Consider the following 24,306-nt stretch of genomic DNA (forward strand, 5'->3'; position numbering starts at 1 on the left):
ACATTTAGTGAATAATAAGATCCCTTAAATTACGGTTCTGTTAGACGTATTAGAAGATATATATATATATATATATATATATATATATATATATATATATATATATAATATATATATATATAGATATATATATATATAAAAAGATATAAATGTATATATAAAAAATTATATATATAAATATTATATAAATATATGTTTAATATAATATAACATATATAATATATATATATATTATATAGATATACACATAATGTATACATCAACCCACCTTTCATAACGAATTGTGACTAAGGAGAAAAAACGACACAGCAGTCAACGTTAGACACTACTCATTACACACACAAAAGGCAGGTATATTATTAGAGCGCCAAGACCCTTTAAAAACACTGCAATTCAACTCTTATTATCTTGCATACACCCTCAAGCGTGCTGGATGTAAGGCACTTCCAATCCCTTTTCCCTCTGTTTTTCCAGTATTTGCCAGGTTTTCATTTCCCCCGTCAGAACACTTTCAAACTATACTCTCTTTCATTCTCTCAACATAACCCATTCACCTCAAACACTACTACATCCTTTTACATTCATTAGCCTTGCTATAGTTTTACATCACTCTTTCTTTCAAACTGTCTCACAGGGCTTAACCGATAACGTTCATTTCATCAGGTCCGACCATTTCCGCTACATTTCTTTTCAGCATCTCAACATATTGGAAACTGAAACAGTTCCCTTATAATTTCCACATTAGTACATTTAACCTCATTTCTCCTTTTGTATGTCATTTCACTTCTACCTTACCATATTCACTTGTACTGAATATATTTATAGCAACATTCCCAATCAGTCCTCTCCAATAAAAACTACCTTTATTAGCCGGGTAGATCTAAGTGGTCCATCCCCGCCCATTCTTTCATCTACTCTAAACCAACACATAAACTAAGACTTTTCGTTCGAGTAGAAAACACCAAATAAAAAACAAATGTTATCGCATCATAAAACAAAAAGTATAAGCAATCATGTGCTCAAAGCTTATTCAGAAGACAGACAAAATATTGAAATCACAGTAAATCGTTGCCTGGAAACATATACCGATTTAAGATTCAAACTTCCATTACTTCAGGAACGTTATTTTTTACGAACTAAACTAACATAGATCACAATATGCATCGCATGTTAATCATGTCCAGAAATACATATTTTTTCATAGTTCTCTAAGTGATTTTCCCTAAATAACTACACCAGTCGTATAGGCTTCATCCCCTAACAGCCTTGACTAGCCCCTGAGGTAGCAATACACAAGTGATGAGATTTAATTTCAAACGTCTATACCTAAATGCCACGATAAAATATTGCTTGGTAAATGCGAAATAAGTTCAGTTCCTATTACACAATTATTGTGAAAAGTGTTAAATGTACAGAGCTGCTTTGATATTCGTTAAACTATTATTTAATGCTACAGTGACACCACAGATGTACTTAATAACAATTATCGTGTAATTTGAAAAAAAAGGTATTGCTGATGACCAACCAAACCTTGCTTAAATAAACTCTCTTATAATTAGAATAAAAAGATTTGCACCCTCACATCAAATAGATTTTTGTAACTGCTTAAAGCACCTTTATACTGGCAACAAAGAAAAGAAAACATAACTAACTTGGCTATAATGTACACTTCTAAAACACGGGATGCAGCTAAGAGATGGAAACATTGTAGTATTTTCCCACCTTTTCGTGTTTTTGAAGGTTCCTCGGTAGTGAAGTGCTACTGTAGGAATCAGAAAGGTACAAAGAAAACCAATAATTCCATAGTGTTTGGTGATGTGCTCATTGCCTAATGAGCGCTATGCCTTGGGACCATGGACGTATCAAGAGACGAGACTGTCCAACAAATGACGTTACTAATTCATCCTCACATCAAAAGACTTATTCATCCTCAGATTAAAAGAAAAGACTCCGTATGATCTCTTTTAAACCTGACAATGATTTCAATTGTGAAATTATGCTTCAAATTCTCAGAACTGTAGCTTAGGATTTATTAGGTTTACAGTATATGCCAATCAGCAGAAATATAATAGTATACTAAAGGTTAGATCACGATCTCTCTCTCTATATTATATATATATATATATATATATATATTATATATATATATATCTATATATATATATATATATATATATATATATATATATATATATATATATCTATATATATATATATATATATATATATATATAGAATATATATATATATATAATATATATATATATATATAGATATATATATATATATATATATATATTATATATATATATATATATATATATATATATATATATATATATATATATATGAAGGGAAGGATCATGAAATCAGAAATCAGTTCACAGTCTAAATAGTCAACTTTTTGTTCGTATCATTCAGATACGTACCCTTTCACAAGGACAACCAACCAGTTGATAAAAATGAAATGGTTTACTGAATGGAATAAGAACAGCAAGGAAGGAGATGACGTCTAAAATTCCAACTCCAGCAAGGATGGCAGAACTTTCGGTATCCTTCATGTATGAAGGAGCGGGCCCGCCCCCCCCCCCCCCCCCCAAAAAAAAAAAAAACGTGTTATAAATGCCAGTGAGGAATCAGAGGAATTTATTTCAGGTGATTGGACATTCCCTTCTCGATATAATGTGGTTCGGATCCTACAATAATAATACTGTTAAAAAGAATGGCAGAATTAAGCGAGTTGATTATATATATACAGGCAGTCCCTGGGCTACGACGGGGATTCCATTCTTGAGACACGCTGTAACCCAAAAATCGCCGTAAGTCGGGACATCATCAAAAATCCTAAGAAAACCTTACTTTTAATGCTTTGGGTGCATTAAAAACTATGTAAACTGCATTCTTATTGCATTTTTCCTCAAAAAACCTTCAAATACAGTGGTACCTCGAGATACGAAATTAACCCGTTCCGAGGCGGCCTTCGTATCATGAGCTTTTTGTATCTTGGACCGCATTTTACATGTAAAATGGCTAATCCGTTCCATGCCCTCCAAAAGCACCCCAGTAAATTTCATAATAAAGCTAAATTGACCTATAAACAATGAAATACTACAACAATTTGGACCATTCAATACCTAACTTAATACGTACTGCTAATATACCTGTAAATAAAGTGTATTAGTGTACATGGTATACAAGAAATACTGTACGTATGTAGTAAAATGTGGAAGCTTACCTTTCGAGTGAGGCTATCTCCAAAAGTGGCGACAGAGGAGGAGGACAAACGGCAGATATGTACGTACACTTAACATTACGAAACACATAAAAAAATGTAAGGAAAACATACATAAACTAAACTTTACGAAACACATTAACAACACTGTAACACAACTTTACAAAAAACTAAATAAAAATGTTTTTTTGTCTTTTTTTTATTTATTTTTTTTTTTTACTTTTTTATACTTTACGTTTTTTTTTTTTTGTTTTTTTTTACAACATTTCAACTTCTTCACCAGTTTCAACTTTCTGTTTTTTAGTATCACTTGGTTCTTCCTTTTTGCTTACTCCTGCTAGTACTAAAGGTCTCTTTAAAAAATAACTATCCAAGGAAGATTGCTTCTGCCTACTTTTCAAGTTTCAAGTTTCTTGGGACCCATGACTACGTATATACTGTACGTAATTATGTTATGTAGTACGTATACATATGGAGTAAAGTTCTCACACAACATGATAAAGTATACTACGTACAACGAAATCACTAACGATTTTACGTTAATAAACGAAATTGTTAGAACGAACGAATACTGTGTGCGTACGATAACGATGCTGCTACCGAGTGGCCAAACCACGCCGTTACATAGTAGATGCATGAAGGGAGGGATGCTGACCAACAGGAGAGAAGGATCTCATGGCGGTGAGTAGCATCAGGAACCAATGGGAGAGTGGGAGGATGGTGGTGAGTCTACTCAGTTGGCGGCGCGTGAGTTTCAAAATTGTTATCGGTGGTCTGGGCGAATCTCGGACTTTACAGCAACAACCTTTCGTATCTTGAGCAATTTTCGTATGTAGAGCCGTAAAATTTTTCGTATTAGCTTTCGTATCTCGAGTTTTTCGTAAGTTGAGCCTTTCGTATCTCGAGGTACCATTGTATTGATTATTTTGCATTTTTGGTGTCATATTTCTTCTGCCAGATCAGCGTTGTAGGTGCCTTTACCCTGGAACATGTGTCGTAACCCTGGAAATCATTTCTGATGAATATAATTGAAGAGCGCCTTAACCTTGGAACATCATAAGTTGAACCCGTTGTAACCCGGGGACTGCATATTGTTTTTTTTATTTTCCGTGCAATTCGCTTCTCAGGCTCAGCGATGTTTCTGAGTAACTGGCCAATATTCATATTGGGAGTTTTCAAAAAATTATAAATGCTGAAGGTAATCTTTTATTAGAACAGGATCTCTGGTCCAGGTCAAGCAGGGGTCGTCGTCAGTGCCGGTATTATTCTGTAGTCGTAGCTCAGTTCCGGGCCAGGATCGTCTTTGGTTTAGGGCTGGTATTGGTGCTGGTATAGCTGGTATCACGTGATACCAGCTATACCAGCTATATCAGCACTAATACCAGCCCTAGACCAAAGACGACCCGTGATACCAGCTATACCAGCTATACCAGCACCAATACCAGCCCTAAACCAAAGACGACCCGTGATAACAGATCCTGTTCTAATAAAAAATTACCTTCAGCATTTATAATTTTTTGAAAATTCCCAATATGAATATTGGTCAGTTACTCAGAAACATCGCTGAGCCTGAGAAGTGAATTGTAAGGAAAATAGAAAAAGCAATATATAAAATCAACTCGGTTAATTCTGCCTTTCTTTTTAACAACAATTGCATAAAAGAGGGTCTTCTACCAAATAATAATAATAATAATTGATATCCAAATCTTAAAATAAGTGACGTTTAATGTAGTGATTTCCTGGCAAATATTGTAACCAAAAATAAAAACACTCTATACTTATGTAAAGACTGCAAGAAAGCTCAAATGGTGCTGAATATTTAGCTGATCAGAATCTCTAATAAAATTAGAGGTGATATATTTCCAATAATTTGGATAAACAAGTCAGTGGCAATGAGTCTTCAAAAGTGTACAGCAGTATCATAGGCATAATGGTTAAATCAAGTCATGTCATTTGCATGTCAATGCTAACAAATTCAGTTTTCAAAATATTTAACCGAGTGCATAAAGCTAACTTTTATTGTGCTCAAGAAGTATAACCTGGATGAATACGCTTTACATAAAATAAAGAATGTGCATTTATGATGATCATAATTCCAAGTAGGCCTAGTCTGGTTTGAAACTATATAAAAAAAATATTTTCATAATTATCATTGAACATGAACTGGTCAAATATAGTCTAAACCTAAAATTAAAAAGGTCTAGTACCCAAATTGCACCGCTAACTGTCCCTGATGATGCCTGCCAGCCCCTGAAAAGTAAACTGCTGGGGTAGCTCCTTCAGGAATTACTTTCACTTCTACAAGATCTTCTTATGGCCTCTTCAACATTATATGGACTCTTCAAAATCCTGCTGATGATTTTTAGGATGGTGTTATTACCCCTATAGAATCCTGCTACTGCTAATTCTTGTCCTCGTAAGTAACGAATGAGTTGACCCTGATGACTGGCATGTAGGGGGGTTCCCCTGAGCCTTTCCTTCCTGACGGCGCTGTGGTATCGTCAGCCCCTTCAGGTTGAAAGGGTAAGACCGAATATAGGTGAAGTGGATTTTGAGAATAACGTAAAAAATGTTATTCAAAGGCAAGTTTTCATTTAACCGTCTAAACATTGCAGTAATAATCACTGTTATTCATACCCGCGGTTATGATTCATATTATTAACTTTATTATTGACATTCTTCGTGTTTTCATGACAAAAAAAAACAATGTCATCGGCTTGTTGAGACACCTCTTATTAAAATATCAATATAAAAGCAAAGTGAAACGAAGAAAATTATATTCAAGACACTGTTAGTGATAGTTAACCGAAATTATCAAAGCAAGAATATGTATTACACAGAAACACACACATTAAGAGGTGAACAAATACAAAACCTTTACTTTCTTGTGCTCTAATAATGTCGACAGTTGAAGTAGTCAGTAATCACTTGTCAACAACGAGTTTTACACAAAATACTATTCAAAGTAAGTAGTCAGGGTAGAGAAGACAAAAGAAAAATGATGACAAAAATTCAGTATATGTAAGAACGTGGGACTATTCTAGTGACCTGGGAGAGAATTAAAGCTGTTATATCTGGACATGTAAGAAGGAACATGAGGAGGACATTTTTCAACATAAATGGCAAAAAGCGGCGTGTGTGACACTAATGTTTTTATTTATTTATTTATTTTTTTTTGCCACAAATCAAGATGCATGAGGACAGGCCTTAATTTCATATCTTGTCACACCAGAAGTGCCATGCACGTCTAAGGTCGCTAACATTTCTCGCTTTAAACTAACTTAGGATGAAATATTCAGTCTTACAACAATAATACAAATAGGCTTTTATGGGCAACTGACAAGCAAATATCTACAGAAATACCAAATTCAGCCGCAAGGGACGCCTCTTATGTCAAATTAGAGGCCATCATGATATTCTTGGGGCTACATTTTTGTCAAATAATTTCTGAATAAAGGGGTTACTACATATAGCACATAAACAAGAAACTAACAAACACATACATACATACATACATATATATACATACATACATATATATAGTATATATATATATATATATACATACATACATACATACATACATATATATATATATATATATATATATATATATATATATATGTATATGATATAGATATATATATATATATATATATATATATATATATATATATATATATATATATATATATATTCCCAGTGAAGTCAGTGGCATTGTTTGCAGAGGCAATCTTTTGTACCTAAATTTTGAATCAGTCTGGACTTCTTTTTCTCCCCAGGCAAACTTCTCAGGAATAAGGAAAAATCCTTCTTGAAGCCTGCCTAACGATGAAAAGGAGTACAGACTGGCTCAAAGCCTAGATAAAAAGATAGTCACTGCAAATAGCGTCATTAACTTCAATATGAACTGCATGTATGTGTGTATGTGTGTGTTTATATACATAAGTGAACTGAATAATAGGATACATATGTGCTTCGAGATGGCTCAGTCCTTGAAAAAGAAATGAGAATGATGGGTTGGTGAAAAGGGTATACCTTCAAATAGCTGGGCAGAAGGAGAAAAGGAAGACCTAACGAGGGATGGGTAGGTGGGGTGAAGGAGACACAGTAAAAGGAGGGCATGAACATCCAAGAAGCTAAAGTGTGAGTGCAAGAAAGTTGTGAAGTTCACGCTAGTGAGTCTTATACCCGGTGTATGAAGCAGCTGTGTTGTGGGACTTTTTCTATTCTCCATGGCCACACTCTGTTTGGGGAAATGTCTTTATATATTTATATGTGTGTGTATGTGTGTTTGTATGTATATGTGTGCTTGGCGTATAAACACCCTACCTCATTTGGTTTCGTGACCAGCGAGGCCGTTCTTTATCTGATCGTGGCGTCGCTTCCCCCACATCATGAGACCCACATCCAGAAGGAACTCCATGAACTCGAGAACTGTAACGATGGACAGTCCAATAACCAGGCCTAGGGTCCCTCCGACTGTTCCTACGAGGCTTTCCCACTGAGGTTGCGTGCAATTAATTCAGTTCGCTTTAATGACACCAATTATATTGCCACAGGGGTATGACACCAGTTATATTACTAAAGGGGTATAACACCAATTATATTACCACAGGGGTACACAATGCATTAATGAAGCGTCCAGTATAATGACAGATTGCTATAATGCTGGTAAGTACTTTGTATTTGAGGTAACTATTCTTATATGCATAATGCATTATATACTTTACTAATAGTGAATGGATATTCCTAGAGGTAACAGCTGGACTGGACCGACGTAGATGGGAGAATGTGTTGAACAACCATTACAGCGACCCCAAATAGGGACAAGTTTGTAGAGAAAGTATATATATATATATATATATATATATAATATATATATATATATATATATATATATATATATATATTATTGAAGCAGACACTCAAACACGGACAAATGGGAGTAATGGAGAGGCTTTTTTTTCCTTTACCCATTTAATAGTATGGCTACGTTTCGTATCTCTTGATACATTTTCCCGGCTGAGAAAGCGATGGACTTGAACAGTAATTGGGTATAAACAGTAAAAGGTATACACAGTATATACTTGCTAACACCATGTTAAAGGACAATTAAAAACCAGACAGTCTTAAAAGCACTCAAAAGGTAGGTGTCCTTTGCTTTTCGTGTTGGCCCTGACCTTCTTCTGCTATTCTGGTCTCTTTTTTTTTAGTATTATCTAAATTATTTTCAAAAATATTTTTTGAGTGTTTTTAAGAGAGTGTGTTTTTAATTGTCCTTTAACATGGTGTTAGCAAGTATATACTGTGTTTACCTTTTACTGTTTATACCCAATTATTGTTCACGTACATTGCTTATTCAGCCTGGAAAATGTACAAAGGTATATGAAACGTCGCCGTATTATTAAATGGGTAAATGTAATATACATATACATATGCACATATATATATATATATATATATATATATATATATATATATATATATATACACACACACACATATAGGTCTTTAGAACCGCTTCTCTCCATTACCCAAACCGCCAGTCCACTCGGCTTTGAATGGGTAGGGATAGCAATCGCATTCCTAGACACTTGCTGGGAAACTGGAGGGTAATTCCTCAGTGAAACGACCCCTTCCAAAGGATGGACAAGGTGCATGAGGAAATATATATTACACATACACATACATACATACATACACACACACACACACACACACACATATATATATATATATATATATATATATATATATATATATATATATATATATATATATATATATATATATAATATATATATATATATATATATATATATATATATATATATATATATATATATATATATATGTCATATCACATTTCTGTGATTCATATACATATATCGAGCTACAATGTCTTTATTTAACATCTAATTCGCTCTACCTCGAATTAATATATTTTCATATATGCTTAACCGAAGGGGGAATTTTTTCGCGATAATAGGACTTGCTTGGGCCAGGGTGCGAAACCCATGGATCCTTCAAATCAGGAACGTCAGTGAAGCTTTACCTACTACACCACCGCAAAAGGCTAAAAGTTCATGTCGCCTCTCACCCTCAAATACCTTTCGCGCGCAGGTAATTAGTTGGTTTGGAGACAACATCAACCCACCTCGACTCCGGTAGCGTTTGTAGTGCTTTTGACAGCACGTAGCCAATCTATGAGCCATATCACATTTCCGTGATTCATATACATATATCGAGCTACAATGTCCTTTAATATCTAATTCGCTCTACCTCGGAATTAATATATTTTCATATATGCTTAACCGAAGGGGAATTTTTTTCTCGATAATAGACTTGCTTGGGCCAGGGCGCGAACCCATGGATCCTTTCAAATCCAGGAACGTCAGTGAAGCTTTACCTACTACACCACCGCAAAAGGCTAAAAGTTCATGTCGCCTCTCACCCTCAAAATACCTTTCGTGCGCAGGTAATTAGTTGGTTTGGAGACAACATCAACCCACCTCGACTCCGGTAGCGTTTGTAGTGCTTTTGACAGCATGTAGCCAATCTATAAGTCATATCACATTTCTGTGATTCATATACATATATCGAGCTACAATGTCCTTTAATATCTAATTCGCTCTACCTCGGAATTAATATATTTTCATATATGCTTAACGGAAGGGGAATTTTTTTCTCGATAATAGACTTGCTTGGGCAAGGGCGCGAACCCATGGATCCTTTCAAATCCAGGAACGTCAGTGAAGCTTTACCTACTACACCACCGCAAAAGGCTAAAAGTTCATGTCGCCTCTCACCCTCAAATACCTTTCACGCGCAGGTAATTAGTTGGTTTGGAGACAACATCAACCCACCTCGACTCCGGTAGCGTTTGTAGTGCTTTTGACAGCACGTAGCCAATCTATAAGTCATATCACATTTCCGTGATTCATATACATATATCGAGCTACAATGTCCTTTAATATCTAATTCGCTCTACCTCGGAATTAATATATTTTCATATATGCTTAACCGAGGGGGAATTTTTTTCTCGATAATAGACTTGCTTGGGCCAGGGCGCGAACCCATGGATCCTTTCAAATCCAGGGACGTCAGTGAAGCTTTACCTACTACACCACCGCAAAAGGCTAAAAGTTCATGTCGCCTCTCACCCTCAAATACCTTTCGCGCGCAGGTAATTAGTTGGTTTGGAGACAACATCAACCCACCTCGACTCCGGTAGCGTTTGTAGTGCTTTTGACAGCACGTAGCCAATCTATAAGTCATATCACATTTCCGTGATTCATATACATATATCGAGCTACAATGTCCTTTAATATCTAATTCGCTCTACCTCGGAATTAATATATTTTCATATATGCTTAACCGAGGGGGAATTTTTTTCTCGATAATAGACTTGCTTGGGCCAGGGCGTGAACCCATGGATCCTTTCAAATCCAGGAACGTCAGTGAAGCTTTACCTACTACACCACCGCAAAAGGCTAAAAGTTCATGTCACCTCTCACCCTCAAATACCTTTCGCGCGCAGGTAATTAGTTGGTTTGGAGACAACATCAACCCAACTCGACTCCGGTAGCGTTTGTAATGCTTTTGACAGCACGTAGCCAATCTATAAGTCATATCACATTTCCGTGATTCATACACATATCGAGCTACAATGTCCTTTAATATCTAATTCGCTCTACTCGGAATTAATTATTTTCATATATGCTTAACCGAGGGGGAATTTTTTTCTCGATAATAGACTTGCTTGAGCCAGGGCGCGAACCCATGGATCCTTTCAAATCCAGGAACGTCAGTGAAGCTTTACCTACTACACCACCGCAAAAGGCTAAAAGTTCATGTCGCCTCTCACCCTCAATTACCTTTCGCGCGCAGGTAATTAGTTGGTTTGGAGACAACATCAACCCACCTCGACTCTGGTAGCGTTTGTAGTGCTTTTGACAGCACGTAGCCAATCTAATGGTCATATCACATTTCCGTGATTCATATGCATATATCGAGCTACAATGTCCTTTAATATCTAATTCGCTCTACTTCGGAATTAATATATTTTCATATATGCTTAACCGAGGGGGGAATTTTTTTCTCGATAAATAGACTGCTTGGGCCAGGGCGCGAACCCATGGATCCTTCAAATCCAGGAACGTCAGTGAAGCTTTACCTACTACACCACCGCAAAAGGCTAAAAGTTCATGTCGCCTCTCACCCTCAAATACCTTTCGCGCGCAGGTAATTAGTTGGTTTGGAGACAACATCAACCCACCTCGACTCCGGTAGCGTTTGTAGTGCTTTTGACAGCACGTAGCCAATCTATAAGTCATATCACATTTCCGTGATTCATATACATATATCGAGCTACAATGTCCTTTAATATCTAATTCACTCTACCTTGGAATTAATATATTTTCATATATGCTTAACCGAGGGGGAATTTTTTTCTCGATAATAGACTTGCTTGGGCCAGGGCGCGAATCCATGGATCCTTTCAAATCCAGGAACGTCAGTGAAGCTTTACCTACTACACCACCGCAAAAGGCTAAAAGTTCATGTCGCCTCTCACCCTCAAATACCTTTCGCGCGCAGGTAATTAGTTGGTTTGGAGACAACATCAACCCAACTCGACTCCGGTAGCGTTTGTAGTGCTTTTGACAGCACGTAGCCAATCTATAAGTCATATCATTTCCGTGATTCTATACATATATCGAGCTACAATGTCCTTTAATATCTAATTCGCTCTACCTCGGAATTAATATATTTTCATATATGCTTAACCGAGGGGGAATTTTTTTCTCGATAATAGACTTGCTTGGGCCAGGGCGCGAACCCATGGATCCTTTCAAATCCAGGGACGTCAGTGAAGCTTTACCTACTACACCACCGCAAAAGGCTAAAAGTTCATGTCACCTCTCACCCTCAAATACCTTTCGCGCGCAGGTAATTAGTTGGTTTGGAGACAACATCAACCCACCTCGACTCTGGTAGCGTTTGTAGTGCTTTTGACAGCACGTAGCCAATCTATAAGTCATATCACATTTCCCTGATTCATATACAGATATTGAGCTACAATGTCCTTTAATATCTAATTCGCTCTACCTCGGAATTAATATATTTTCATATATGCTTAACCGAGGGGGAATTTTTTTCTCGATAATAGACTTGCTTGGGCCAGGGTGCGAACCCACCCGGATCCTTTCAAATCCAGGAAACCGTCAGTGAAAGCTTTACCTACTACACCACCGCAAAAGGCTAAAAGTTCAGTCGCCTCTCACCCTCAAATACCTTTCGCGCGCAGGTAATTAGTGGTTTGGAGACAACATCAACCCCACCTCGACTCCGGTAGCGTTTGTAGTGCTTTTGACAGCACGTAGCCAATCTATAAGTCATATCACATTTCCGTGATTCATATACATATATCGAGCTACAATGTCCTTTAATATCTAATTCGCTCTACCTCGGAATTAATATATTTTCATATATGCTTAACCGAGGGGGAATTTTTTTCTCGATAATAGACTTGCTTGGGCCAGGGCGCGAACCCATGGATCCTTTCAAATCCAGGAACGTCAGTGAAGCTTTACCTACTACACCACCGCAAAAGGCTAAAAGTTCATGTCGCCTCACACCCTCAAATACCTTTTCGCGCGCAGGTAATTAGTTGGTTTGGAGGACAACATCAACCCACCTCGACTCCGGTAGTGTTTGTAGTGCTTTTGACAGCACGTAGCCAATCTATAAAAGAATCATATTCACATTTCCGTGATTCATATACATATATCGAGCTACAAATGTCCTTTTTAATATCTAATTCGCTCTACCTCGGAATTAATATAATTTTCAAAATATGCTTAACCGAAGGGGAATTTTTTTCTCGATAATAGACTTGCCTGGACCAGGGCGTGAACCCGGGCATCCTTTCAAATCCAGGAACGTCAGTATGAATCACGGAAATGTGATATGACTTATAGATTGGCTACGTGCTGTCAAAAGCACTACAAACGCTACCGGAGTCGAGGTGGGTTGATGTTGTCTCCAAACCAACTAATTACCTGCGCGCGAAAGGTATTTGAGGGTGAGAGGCGACATGAACTTTTAGCCTTTTGCGGTGGTGTAGTAGGTAAAGCTTCACTGACGTTCCTGGATTTGAAAGGATCCATGGGTTCACGCCCTGGTCCAGGCAAGTCTATTATCGAGAAAAAAATTCCCCTTCGGTTAAGCATATATGAAAATATATTAATTCCGAGGTAGAGCTTATTAGATATTAAAGGACATTGTAGCTCGATATATTTATATATATATATATATATATATATATATATATATATATATGCACACTTACATAAAATAAATATATATATATCATGATATATATATATATATATATATATATATATATATATATATATATATATATATATAGTGTCTAGGGATGAGATTGCTATCCCTACCCATTCAAAGCCAAGTGGACTGGTGGTTTGGGGTAATAGAAGAGAAGTGGTTCTAAAGACCTAGCAAATATGAGGCAAGCCCTGAACACTCAGCCTAGGATCCCTTATTTAACATCCCATAACCAATCAGTAGAAGTGAATTTAGGCCCTTTTCCTGGAACAAGCATACCCCTCTTGTTCACCCTAAAATGTGAATGATGTTCCAGACAGTAAGTCAACCGTGTGTGTGTATATATACTATATATATATATATATATATATATATATAATATATATATATGTATATGCATTTGTATATAGTCAGACATTTAATACTTAGTAGGCTAAAGATAATGAGGAGAGGGATGAGACTTACCGTGAAAGAAGGAGACTCATAAAACACTTCATAGCTGAGCGAATCTAAATACACTTGCAGACTCACCATCGTCCCTGTCCTGCAAATATTCAACACGAGGGTAAAAATACGGTAAAGCGTTTCAGTTCTGTTTCTTATGTGAGTGGAAATTCTTATTTTGAGAAATATTGTTATAAGCGATATTTTTGGAGCAATTATATTTTAAGGTTAAATATTAAGAAAAGCGAGGGAGTATTAGCACTTAATATTCTTTCTCTCTTCTATATCATCTCCTTAATACTTTTCATGCCTCCTAGAATATGGCTTTCAACATGAAAAAAACTTAATTTGAAAACGATTCTAAATACACTGTAAGAAGGGAAAATAACATGAGTTACCATACAAGTATCCAGTTAAATTTTCAGTTGACTCCTTCACATAATCAATCTTAATTACAAACATGAAGTTAACTGAAAAATATCTTACTTGTTCTTACAGAGAGTGTCAATTTTCTTCCTGTAGTTATGCAGGATCGTGCGGTACTTGGAACTAAGCATGGCTGACGTCACCTGGGGCTTGTACAACTCTTCCCTGAAACAAAGTTCAACGCATCTTTGTCACTCTAAGTCTGCACTTCATATGAAAATCAAAGAAAGTAGCCTTCAGTATCATATTCTCTATGAGGGTGTGCTTACAGTAAAGAGATTAGTCTCTATACAATAACAGCATTTTTATTTTGATTTTGAACTTCGTACGTTCAGATAGCAGAGAAAAAAGGTATATAACTTCTAGTGATTCTGAATCCATTCTCTTTACAGGATATAACTGGACATTAAAAGCTAAATATTATTTTGATCTCGATCTGTTTCTTTGGAGGCCTTAACAATGGATGTTTAATTGGAGTTGGAATTCTTTCATGTAAGGGGAAAAGAAATATAATACATGTCAGGTACTTCACTTTCATTTAGGAAGATCACCAAATAAATATCAAAATTTACTGTGCTGCTCACATAATATTACTTCCTTTGAACCCGACCTTTTCAGAGAATGTGGCACCTTGGCAATTATATATTCATCTCTAAATGTTTCTGTAAAACCTCCAGTACAGTTTTGCTTTGGATCACTGGCATCTCCATTCATATATCATCATAAAGAATTTCACGTTCATATCCTATATTTCATTTGCGCTTTTAAAAGGTCCTACGGTATGCTCTACGAGCAAGAGCCCGTGCTGGCATTTATTGTGGATATTTCGTTACACTACATTACTTGCAACAGAAATGAATAATAACAGTGTACAGTTTTCCACTGTTTGCAGTGGTCGCTTGAGGCTTACCTGCACGCAGGTGGACAATCACAATTTAGTTTCTTCGTCTTGTAGCGAACATCGACGACGGCCTTGCAGACTTCTGAGAAATGTTGACTCAAATTAATATGACAATACGATTTACGCTTCTGTCCAATATGCGAACAAGGAGTCTGTTTATTCACATGCATGTGTGTGTGTGTGTGCGTGTGTATCTGGCATCGCACGGGCAATGTGTAGTGAGTGGTTTGGGTTGGGAATAAGTATGCCTGTATGTATGTATGTATGTATGTATGTATGTATGTATGTGTGTGTATATTATATATAAATTACGTTCATCATTATACCTTTAGAACATATATGATTGCATAATATATACATATATATATATGAACATACATTTGCTATAACTAAAAACGCAATAATCACAGCTGGGATAGTCATGATTCAAAGGCAACTTTTAAAATTGCCGGCCACTGTCATCATTCATATAAATATATAAATATAAATAAATAAATATATATACATATATATATATATATGTATATATATATACATATATAAATATATATATGTATATACAGGCGGTCCCCGGGTTACGACGGTTCCGGCTTACGACGTTCCGAGGTTACGACGCTTTTTCTTAAATATTCAATGAAAAATCCGTCCTGGGTTACGACGCTTGTTCCGAGGTTACGACACTGACGCTTCCGACGCTCCGAGTTAACGACGCTTTTAAAAAACGCATACTATGATAAAAATCCTTTATAGTTTAGCACAGTATATTAGTAAAAATAAGTTTCTGGTTAGATTACAACAAAAAAAAAATTTTGAGGTTATGATGATTTTCGACACTTTTTATGTCTTATTTTTTCGATGTTTTTTAGTGACGCCTCATATGCGGAACTAGTTTCCGAGCGAATGAATACATACTAGCTTGCAGGTGCGCAAAGTTTACATATAACAGTCCAAAAGCGCAAATGAATGAAAAAATCATTGCTTGTTTCCAGTAATAATAACAAATTCCAAGTATCCAAAGAGAGACATTATCCAGTAATTTGATCAGAGAGAGAGAGAGAGAGAGAGAAGAGAGAGAGACGAGAGAGAGAGAGAGAGAGAGAAGAGAGAGAGGCGTCTTCCGACGCTCCGAGTTAAGGACAGAGAAGTGTTCGTTTCATTAAACGGCCTCTGACTCATGCCAGTAAATGTTTTGTTGATACTAATAATATAAGCCTATTTAAAGATACGTTTACTTTAATTAGTCTATATGATACGTAAATAGTAATCAAGTGTTCTTGTAGCCCTCAAGATTTGGCAAAATCGAAGTATCCAAAGAGAGACATTATCCAGTAACTGGAACCTTGACATACGAATTTAATTTGTTCCGTTACCATCGTCGTATATCAAAACAGTTGTATCTCAAAGCATTTTTTCCATTAAAAATAATGTAATATGATTAATCCGTTCTAGCGGTATGAAACCACACCTAAACACAGCTAAATTACATATAATATACACAATTTATACACAAATAAACGAGTAATAACACACATAATGATAAAATAACATAGCAATGTGATAAATGATAATAAATGTTAATAGAATCACTAAAAAAAAAAGAAAGGAATTTTACTTGCCACAACGAAAGATGACGTGAGGCCAGCAGGACGAGGAGGTAGGGAAGGGTGGCAGGGAACGATTTGTTCTCTTTTTATTTACGTATGTACACTAATAACTACGTAATAAACACAAATGAAATAACATTGCTAAACTAATTTTTATTTATTTTTTTAATCAGTTCGTAGTTTAGAAATAATGGTGATGCCTATGGAAGGTTTTTATAGCTTCCTTCTGCTTGATGATCGTGGATATTGTAGAAGGATTTCGACCATACTCGTTTGCTATAATTTCATGTTTTGCTTCCATCGAAATCATTTTCTTGGGTTTTTTCTTATCACCTGCTTTGTCTTTAGCTTTGAGACCCATGGTTAATAATAAAATAGACAAAATAACACGAAAAATAGGCGCAAATACAACGAACTAAACAACGACGTGTTAACATGCAGCACCAACAAACAAACAGGCTGAACGCCATTTATCGGTCGCCTATACAACTAACACTCGTCGCAAAATCGTATCTCAAATATTTCGTTGTATATCAAAGCTTATATTTTCACAAATTTTTTGTTGTATCTCAAAACATTCGTATGTTAGGGCAATCGTATGTCAGGGTTCCAGTGTAATTTGATCAGAGAGAGAGAGAGAGACGCCTTGGCGGCAACAATGGTCTCGGGGATTGACGTAACGTTTATTTTCTGAACAGATAGGACAGAGAAGTGTTCGTTTCATTAAACGGCCTCTGACTCATGGCAGGAAATGTTTTGTGAAAAAAAAAATACTAATATATAAGCCTATTTTTAAAGATACGTTTACTTTAATTAGTCTATATGATACGTAAATAGTAATCAGCTGTTCTTGTAGCCCTCAAGATTTGGCAAATCACTCCAGGTTGAACATAAAACTTCAAGAATGTAGTGTCACCAGAGGATTACAATAGTTTTTACCTTCAAGAACCAGCATTCTTTTATGAAAATAACTCCAGGTTGTACATAAAACTACAGGAAACAACATGTAGTGTAACCAAAGGATTACAAATAAGGTTTTTATAACTTTTTATTAGTTTAAGACATATTTCCAAGCGTCGTTCCGGCTTACGACGATTTTCGGCTTACGACGCATCTCAAGAACGGAACCCCCGTCGTAACCGGGGACTGCCTGTATATGAATACATATCATATCACCATGATTCATTTAAATTAGTCGAGCTACAAATGTTCTTTAATATCTAATTACGAATATCTGAGTTCGACAGTGATTTGTAAGGTCGGAGTCGGTATAGACTTATAACCTCACGTGTTAGCCGCATCGATAACGTCACTGAAGTCCTGAATTTTTCTCTGTCCGCTGGGTGCTGGTTCAAACCCACGAGAGGATGAAATTATTATCAACTAAAAAAATTCCCCCTCCGTTTACATATATGAAATATATTGATCCGAGGTGGAGCGAATTAGATATTAAAAGACGTTTGTAGCTCGACTATATATATAATATATATATATATATATATATATATATATATATATATATATATATATATATATATATATATTAAAAGAAAAAGCAAATATGTCCCTGAATTGTTAGACCTCAGCTTTCGTCACTTAGAGACAAGATAGGGCCTAGCGACAAGCACTGGATTCCTTGAAGGGTGCTGAAATGAAAGAACTGTTTGAATTGATGATCATGCAATGTAAGGCCAGTGACCTTACAGCCTGGGTGAAGCTCGCGGTTGTTATGTCATTTTTAAGGCGTGTCTGGATGTGTGCATGTGTTTGTGCGTGTAATGATGGGCCCAAACACCCGAGATTGGAGAGAAAAGGTGACACTCTCCTCTGATAGTGATAAGACAAAGGACGGCACTGGAGGTCTCGAGGTCAGGAGAGCCCATCATAAAAGATATGGCAACTTTAAGAGGACTTAGGAAAAGTTGCCTTTTGAAAAGAGAGAAGTGTAATGTGTATATATTTATCTAACATTTATTTATGTGTTGGGGAATATAATAGATATATCTCTTTGTTTCAGATGGGTTCATGGCATTATACAAGAGAATGGGATTCTCTAAAAGACTTGACTATTTCAATGTAGAAACTAATAGTTTGTGAGTTTTAGGGGTGATTACTTAGTCTAATTCAGGAGATTAGAATGACAGTAGTATAGTCTTTTTTATGGGTCAGACTTAGTTCTTAATATTACGTCATTTAATCACTTTGTTCCATATCATGTTCAGCTATTTTGGGAAATAAAAAGTATATTTTTGTATCTACAAGGATTCATTAGCCCAGCTTATATCATTTGCAGGGAGATAGTCAGCAACTAATGTTAAGACGGTTGTCGCTTGTTTTATTTTTAAATTTAAACTGGTGCCGAATGGTTGAATATGCTCGGCAATATTTATATTGAACACCGAAATCCTTTGGTTTAAGTTTTAAGCTCTAAATTCAAGTACTGGAACACATAGTTAATCAGTGGAGGTAGTTGGAGTGGTTGGACAGCAAGATAAAGGGATCCAGAGAATATAAGAAACAAAGTTAAAAAAAATACCATCATGGAAGAAAGGAGGCAAAAAATTGAAGCAAAAGTAGAAGATTAACAAGTGGCAGCAGGAACGCTGCAAGCATTCTTTAGTCATATTTACAATGAATCACATAAGGAGCACTGAGAGCACTACCCAAGGTCCCGCCAAAGTTAACTGTTTCTGTAAATACACCTTATAACTACTTTTAAATAGATATCATAATTGATAGAACATATTTTCTTTTACTTATTATGGCTTACTCTGCTTGATATGGAAGTTGGAGCACAGGGAGAGATTCCTGGGTTCCTCACTGCCCTCCCCGGATCCGGATCCGGCCGAATCCAGCTGTTCGTAATTGGGACCGGTGTTCACGGCACACCCACACAGCCTTCGGTATTCTCTCTCCTTGCATAGCTTCTTACAGAACTGGACAGGAAAAGTATTTTGATTAACCGAATTCTGATACATAATGAGATAAATGCTATTTCTGAGCTCTCATGTCAGCGATTTGGAAAATGACGAAGAAAATCATATCCTGCTATGACCCTTAAGACGGTGTCACATGGGCTTTTCTTGTAACTCAAAGCATTCACACAGTAGTACAGGGGCACCTATTTGGTATCTCAAGGCATCTATGAAGGTGTCATACAAGAAATTTTCTGGAACCTTTAAAAATCTAGAAATGAGTCACAAAAGCACTTCTGGGTACCTTACATCATCTACATATATACATATATATAGTATGTGTGTGTGTATATATATAGTATATATATATATATATATATATATATATATATATATATATATATATATATCTATATATAAAATATATATATATATATGTATTTATTTATTTATTTATTTATTTATTTATAAGTATACAGACATACACGACAAATGTATACATTTAATACATACCATCTGAGAATAAGCAGGAAATTCGTCTTTTTCAAGGCCTCTACAAAAGCCGTAGTCTTCACCATAGTGTTCAATGACTGTCTGAAATGAAACAGCTCATTAAAATCACCAATTAGTTAATGATTTTTTATTACTAACTGGTTCTCCTTATCTTCATTGATGATTTACATTTACCAAAAGATTCATTCGTTTAAAGAAATTGCTTTTGTTATTTAGTAACTCATTCGTGTGATTTCGTACTGTTTATGAAAAAACCCAGAACACTTATGCAAACACATGCATACATACATCCACACACACACACACATACATATATATACATGTAAATGTTTATAAAAATAAAAAGGGTACTGGACACATGTATAAGTAGACATACTAAAATTAAAATAAATGATGTCGATAACCTTAGTGACAAGCAGCAACATGAAAACAGTCCAGCCTCGAGTGTTTGGTGTTTGAGACAAGTGCAAAAGCAGCGAATTCCTTAGATGCTCACACAAGACAAAATGTCATTGCACCAGGGAGATCGCGGGCGCACAAATGACCTGAATAGAGGAAAGATCAGGTGATCGTGACGTCAGAGGTCAAGTGAGTTCTCGAGTACATAAGAAATGGGAAAACGCACGTACATTGGAATCAAGAAAAGACTAGCGTGCGTGCAATCGTACGTCTATTAGCATGCGTGCATTCATATGCCTGCTAGAGCAAGTAAATGGAATAACATCTCTAGTGTGATAATTAATGGGGGAACTATATGACACACATTGAGTGTGAAACCAGGTCATAGGAGGAGCTTGGAAATTCATGCAGATAAGAATGGATTCGGTTGTTGCTACTTAAAATGAATTCTCTAGAATTTTATCTGACGTTTATTTGAGAAAGACTCATGGATTTGACAGTGAGAATAGTTCTATCCAATATGATTGCGCAGAATAGTAATGGTGTTTTAATTGATTTTTGGGATTTTTTTTATTAATTTTATTTAACCTTCATGTTAGACATTTTTTTGGGAAATAAAGACTTTTTTTGTATCTCAAGAGTTAGAATGAGAACCAAGATTCAATGACTAACTTCAGTTACGCAGAGACGACAGGCGATGGGTGCAACGAAGGTAGGTCGAGTTACCTAAGTCGAGTTACCAGTTAGGAGTTCTCTCCTCTTAGTTAAACGGGGTCCTTTGATCCCCGTAACATATTTATATCTACAATATTACTTACCATGCTAAATATATGTGTGCACAATTATATAAATAGTGCATATATTTGTGTGCATATATATATATATATAGTATAATATATATATATATATATATATATATATATTATATATATATATATAGTATATATGTGTGTGTATGTATGTATGTATGTATGTATGTATGTCATATATATATATATATATATATATATATATATATATATATATTAATTTGCCCAAAGACTTTTTTTAAAACAAGTACAACCTTTCGTAATAGTCATAGTGTATATTGTGATATATGTGAGAATATAAATGGCACAACTTTTGTATTTTCTTTGTTGACTAACAATTTTTCATTAATAACAATAATAAGCTCTCTTATTATACATGGCATTACATCAAATAATAGGTACGGGTTACCAAACGACAGGCAAAAATAATCGGTCATCCAGAGAGCTTAATGACACACCCTGGACACGCTGACGGAGATGAATTCGTTGCCTACGTTGAATCCCTCCTCGTCGGGAAACGGCAGCCTTCGAGGGCTGTGGAGGATCACTCGAAGCCCGTGAGCTGGTGAGACTATAAACAATCCGTTGAACAAGTTGACGTCCACTTGCAGGTTATGCTAGAGAGAGAGAGAGAGAGAGAGAGAGAGAGAGAGAGATTAGTTAACCAACAAAATTGACATTTAAAACCAGAGATACTAACGATAAGGCTTTCAACCAAAAGTAAGGTAAGTAAGAATTAAGTACTTATTAAATTAGCAATAACTACCAACGTTGATGCTTAAAACAGAGATAACAAGTATTTGGACTTTATTCAGGAATTACTTAAAAGAGATGACAAATAAGCTGGACATTTAAGTCACTTAAACGAGACTACAAATGAGTTGGACATTTTAGTTACTTAAAAGAGATAACAAATGAATTTGGACATTTAAGTTGGACATTTAAGTTACTTAAAAGAGATAACAAATAAGTTGGATAGTTACAAAAGGAGAACTAGCTGACGAGTTAAGTACAAATGAAGTGTACACAGACGAATTACACAAACAAAGGGAAAAAAATAAGGAGAACGACTGAACTCGTTAGTTATCATGGAGAGATCATCTTCGAACAAGAGCACCACTGAACATCTTTTCATCCTAAAAAATGAGAGAGATACCCGATACAATGTGCTTAAATATCACAGATGGGGAGGCCATTAATACAGCAGTACAGATAAGTAAAACATAAACTATTCTGTTACAAATAATGAGATGGCATAAAAGCTAAAGTATCCAAGACGGAGTCATACTGCCTTCCAGGGGAGAACGCTACAGTTAAGAGAAATCATTCAGAGCCGAGGAAGCAAATAAGATTCAGCTGAAGGACTAGAATATCTCAGATGGAGAGACCTTTGGCTAAGTTAAAAGATTATTCGTGGAGAGACTATTGACCACATGAGCAAAGAAGACATCAAGGACTGGCAGGATTTTCACGGTCAAACAGATCACGGACAAGCAAAGCTATCACCGAAGGGGAAATCAAGTTTGACCCACATTATATAACTTGAATGTTATTGATGGTGCTATCAATCACTAGCTAAGCTATCACAGACTACGAGGTTAACGATTAGTTTTAATACCATACTGGCAGAAAATTCTATCCATTTGCCTAATTGAAACAAATATGTCATCCTCAACTGCAGTAATATTTCATGTCTACCAACAGTTTTGATTGCAAATTTCTCCCTTCAAGGAATCAAGTGTTTTCAGCATCTATTTCACAATAAATTACTAATCAGGGTACGAAATCTATCCATATATTCTATCTATATACCCATTCATTCGTGTGTATGAACTGGAAGGTAAACAAAAATTAGTGAGCAGACTTATGTATAAATTCTAGCCTATCTGTAAGTGCATACAATTGGAATTCGAATATAAAATTTAAGCCAAATGCCAAGCACTAGGACTTATGAGGTCATTCAGCGCTGAAAGAGAAAATGATAATAAAAAGGCTTGGAAGGTGAGTGAGGAGCAAAATTTCGCAGGCTCACTCTGAAACAACTGTTAGGAGAAGGTGGAAAGCAAAACTCAAGAATGAGATTGCGAACGGAGGTACAGTAAAAGGAACAACAGCAGTTTCAGCTACGGGCCGAAGCGATTCTGCAAAGAACCTTAAGAAATGCCTAGAGTGCACCGCGTAAGGTGCACTGATGGCACTGGCCCCCTACGGATTATGTGTATAAAAGGCACACAAAATTAAGAGATGAATCCACAAATAGCTTGATATTCACTTACGGTTGGTCCTGCTTCCATCAACGTTTTGATGCTCTTATTAGTCTGGAAGTAATTGAATGTGTAGCATTTTCCATATTTGCGGTCAATCCATTCATAGAAATCCCTGCCGGAGAAAATGGAATCAAAAGTTGTTGTCGGACATTTCCAGTCACAACGAACTGAATTGATCAGAAGCAATTGAATGCCTACAATAACGTGAGTAGCCTACAAGGACAAAATGATGTTCAGGGTGAAATCTGAAAGCTATACATTTCCAATATGTAACACCTGGAGTAACATAGTACATCTTGTTTGGCTCTTTTTATAATATAAAGGGTTTTAATATATCCATCTTGAAGCTGACTAAGAAAACTTGACCATTAAGCAGTCAAGTCATACATCACACTAATGAAAGCTGTACAGACCATTACTGATGAATTTACTAGATTTGGATA

General features: G+C 35.9%; 1 protein-coding gene across 2 annotated transcripts in view; it reads right to left on the minus strand.

Annotated features, from left to right (window-relative positions):
* Positions 1–4,995: 4,995 nt before the first annotated feature.
* Positions 4,996–24,306, minus strand: part of LOC135196742 (amiloride-sensitive sodium channel subunit alpha-like) — a 35,579-nt gene continuing 16,268 nt past the window's right edge. The window contains exons 9-17 of one of the 2 annotated variants that reach the window (XM_064223558.1): positions 23,873–23,975; positions 22,055–22,213; positions 20,389–20,469; positions 19,731–19,896; positions 15,366–15,438; positions 14,516–14,620; positions 14,051–14,129; positions 7,565–7,736; positions 5,607–5,740 (exon numbers count right to left, since the gene is read on the minus strand). In XM_064223558.1, the coding sequence (XP_064079628.1) occupies positions 7,566–7,736; positions 14,051–14,129; positions 14,516–14,620; positions 15,366–15,438; positions 19,731–19,896; positions 20,389–20,469; positions 22,055–22,213; positions 23,873–23,975 (937 nt within the window). In that variant the 3' untranslated portion in view covers positions 5,607–5,740; position 7,565. Of the gene's footprint in view, positions 5,741–7,564; positions 7,737–14,050; positions 14,130–14,515; positions 14,621–15,365; positions 15,439–19,730; positions 19,897–20,388; positions 20,470–22,054; positions 22,214–23,872; positions 23,976–24,306 lie in introns of both variants that reach the window. The other variant, XM_064223559.1, reaches the window with a different exon arrangement.

This window comes from Macrobrachium nipponense, chromosome 18 (genome assembly GCF_015104395.2).
Source record: "Macrobrachium nipponense isolate FS-2020 chromosome 18, ASM1510439v2, whole genome shotgun sequence".
Classification (NCBI taxonomy): Eukaryota; Metazoa; Arthropoda; class Malacostraca; order Decapoda; family Palaemonidae; genus Macrobrachium; species Macrobrachium nipponense.